This window comes from Galeopterus variegatus, unplaced genomic scaffold (genome assembly GCF_000696425.1).
Source record: "Galeopterus variegatus unplaced genomic scaffold, G_variegatus-3.0.2 Scaffold3423, whole genome shotgun sequence".
NCBI lineage: Eukaryota > Metazoa > Chordata > Mammalia > Dermoptera > Cynocephalidae > Galeopterus > Galeopterus variegatus.
The window spans coordinates 142308-145047 of NW_007729534.1; the positions used below are offsets into that span (position 1 = coordinate 142308).

At 37.3% G+C, this 2740-nt stretch overlaps 1 protein-coding gene across 1 annotated transcript in view; it reads left to right on the plus strand.

Annotated features, from left to right (window-relative positions):
* Positions 1-2740, plus strand: part of CRCP (CGRP receptor component) — a 47987-nt gene that overhangs the window by 17871 nt on the left and 27376 nt on the right. The window contains exon 3 of the mRNA XM_008585018.1: positions 864-962. Within this exon, the coding sequence (XP_008583240.1) occupies positions 864-962 (99 nt within the window). The remainder of the gene's footprint in view (positions 1-863; positions 963-2740) is intronic.

Consider the following 2740-nt stretch of genomic DNA (forward strand, 5'->3'; position numbering starts at 1 on the left):
GCGTAGTGCTGACAACACCAAGTCAAGGGTTAAGATCCCCTTACCAGTCATCTTTTAAAAAACGAAAAAAAAGAAATGGTTACTGGTCAAGCCATTGGCTTTTAGGAACTTCCTTGTCCAGTTTGGACTTTGCTGGGTGTTTTATCCATTGGGGAAACATTGCATTCACTGGAAATCATACCACTATTTATGAAAGGAATGGTAGGCATGGGAGAGATTGCATTGTATATAGTAATGGTCTGTGAGCCTATATTTCCTTCAGTTCTCTGATAGAACCTCTAGAAAGAGATTCCTCCACCCCCAGCACTTATGCACATGTTTTTCCCTTGTGTGGAAAGTTTACTTTTAAAGATCCATAGCATTCCTCCCTGCCTGCCTGCCTGCCTGCCTCCCTCCCTCTCTCTCTCCCTCCCTTCCCCCTTCCGTCCTTCCTTCCCTCTTTTTTTTTAATCACTTGCCTCCATTTTTCTTTTCCAGAAAGAAATTATTGTACTAGATTTTCATATTAGAGAATCAGAATCCTTTTAAAAATATGTATATGTTTATTTTGGGAAAATTTACTTTCGAGTCCTCAATATATTTTTGAGATAAGAGGAGATCAGTAATTTGATGTGTATTGATAGGAAACATTTGAAATATTTTAAGTTTACTAATTAATTTGGATTATTTGGCTTAGATAAAAGCATTTTTAAAATGTCACATGCTTCTGGGACTCATGTTTGCTCTAGTCCAAGAGTTGGGAGGCAGGTTTGTGGAAGAAAGGAGGTATTACACTTTTCTGTTTATCCTTCAAAACCATTGACCTTGGAATAGATGTATTTCTCAAATTTATTCATAAATAGCTTTTATATATCTCTTCCTAGGTGTTCCAGTTACTAACTGATCTGAAAGAGCAGCGTAAAGAAAGTGGAAAGAATAAACACAGTTCTGGGCAACAGAACTTGAATACTATCACCTATGAAGTAAGTCTGGGCTTCTGGAGGGCCTGCCTACACTACCGTTGAGGGAGGTTGGTTTATTCTACTGATGACTGGCCACCAAATCAAGATTGCTTCTTATCTGACTTGAGTAGTTTTACTGTAACCCAGTTTTTATTCTGTTTGTAAAAGTGGGAGGAATTTGGCTACCTGCAGGGGTTGGCCAACTACAGAGTTAGAAGGAATAGTCTGTAAGACTGCCCTCGCTTCTAAACACCCATTGCAAGTTTGGGGATCCCTACCCTGAACTACCCTCAGGTTCAATAATTCACTAGAAAGACTTTCAGAACTCACTGAAAGCTATTATATTCACAATTATGATTTATTACAGGGAAAAGATAGAGATTAAGATTGACCAAGGAAAGCAGTTTCCCTTGTCCTCACCTGTGGAGTCAGGACACATTACTCTTCTGAAATGGTTATGTGACAATATGCACAGAATATTGCTAACCAGGGAAGCTCAACTGAACCTCGGTGTCCAGAGTTATTACAAGTGGCCAGTTACCACCCTAAAACTATACAGATGGGGCCAGCCTCCACCCTAAGTTAAGACTATCCAGTATGACCTAAGGCCCCAGGCAGAGATACTCTTATTAGGCATAACATTCCAAGGGCCTGGAGATTACATCCCAGAAAGCTAGGGCAAAAGCCAGACCTTCTCTTTGGGCAAGGCCAAACTCTTTATTACACAAAAAGTAATGCTTTTTATTGTAGAAAACTTAGAAGACACCAAAAGCATGAAGAAGAAAGCAAAAGTAATTCATAATCTTAATAGCTACTTGACAGTTTGCTGTGTTCTCTCCCAATCTTATTCCAATCTTAACAAAGACAGTTTAAAATATTATATTTGTATGTAATAATTGATCTTTATATGTCATTTTAATTTAATGCTCTCTTGGTATTTACTGTCAATTCTGATTTTTACCTCTATAGAGGATTTGGTTTTAATTATCTTTTCAAAGACATTAGTAAACTTAAATCAAGTGATCATAATCCTTAATTTTTAAGGAAAATGAGGGGTTTAGACCTTTCATCACCATTCCTCCTCCTCCAGTGTTGCTCATTTAATCCTGTTTTTAAAATCCTGTTAATTTCTTTATTCACTCATGTTCTTTACATAGTTCATCTCTTACAAGGAAGAAAATGTTTGTTGGTAATTAGTTTTGTAACTAAATGTCAAACTATTGATTTCTCTTAACTCTATACTTGATTAGTCTAAGCTCACTGCCACTCTATGTAAGTTCTTGCTTTTAATTCATGGTGCCTCATGGAAAGTTACTGTGGTATTAAATGTTTTGAGACTTTTTATGCCTGAGAATATAGAATTCTATTGTTCTTAATGCGAATATGAATGTGGAGTTTTGGGGTTCAACTTTTATTCTGCGAAGCTCTATAAGTATTATGTTGTCTATTAGTATTTGGTGTTATGGTCTGAGCCCAATCTGATTTTTGTACTTCTGAGAGACTCTTAACTTAGACACTGTATTAGTCCGTTTTTGTTTCTTATAACAAAGTACATTGAACTGGGTGATTTATAAAGAAAATGAAATTTATCGCTTATAGTTTCTGAGGCTGGGAAGTCCAAAGTCCATCTGGTGGTGGCTGCAGTGACTCAGGGGTCTTACATTGCAAGTTGGTGGAAGCACAGAGAGCAGAGAGAGATAGAGACAGACTCTCCTCTTCTTTTAAAGCCCTCAGAACCGTGCCCTTGACCACCTTTTTTTTTTTGTTTTCCCCTTTTTGTCTTTTTTACTGACCGGCAA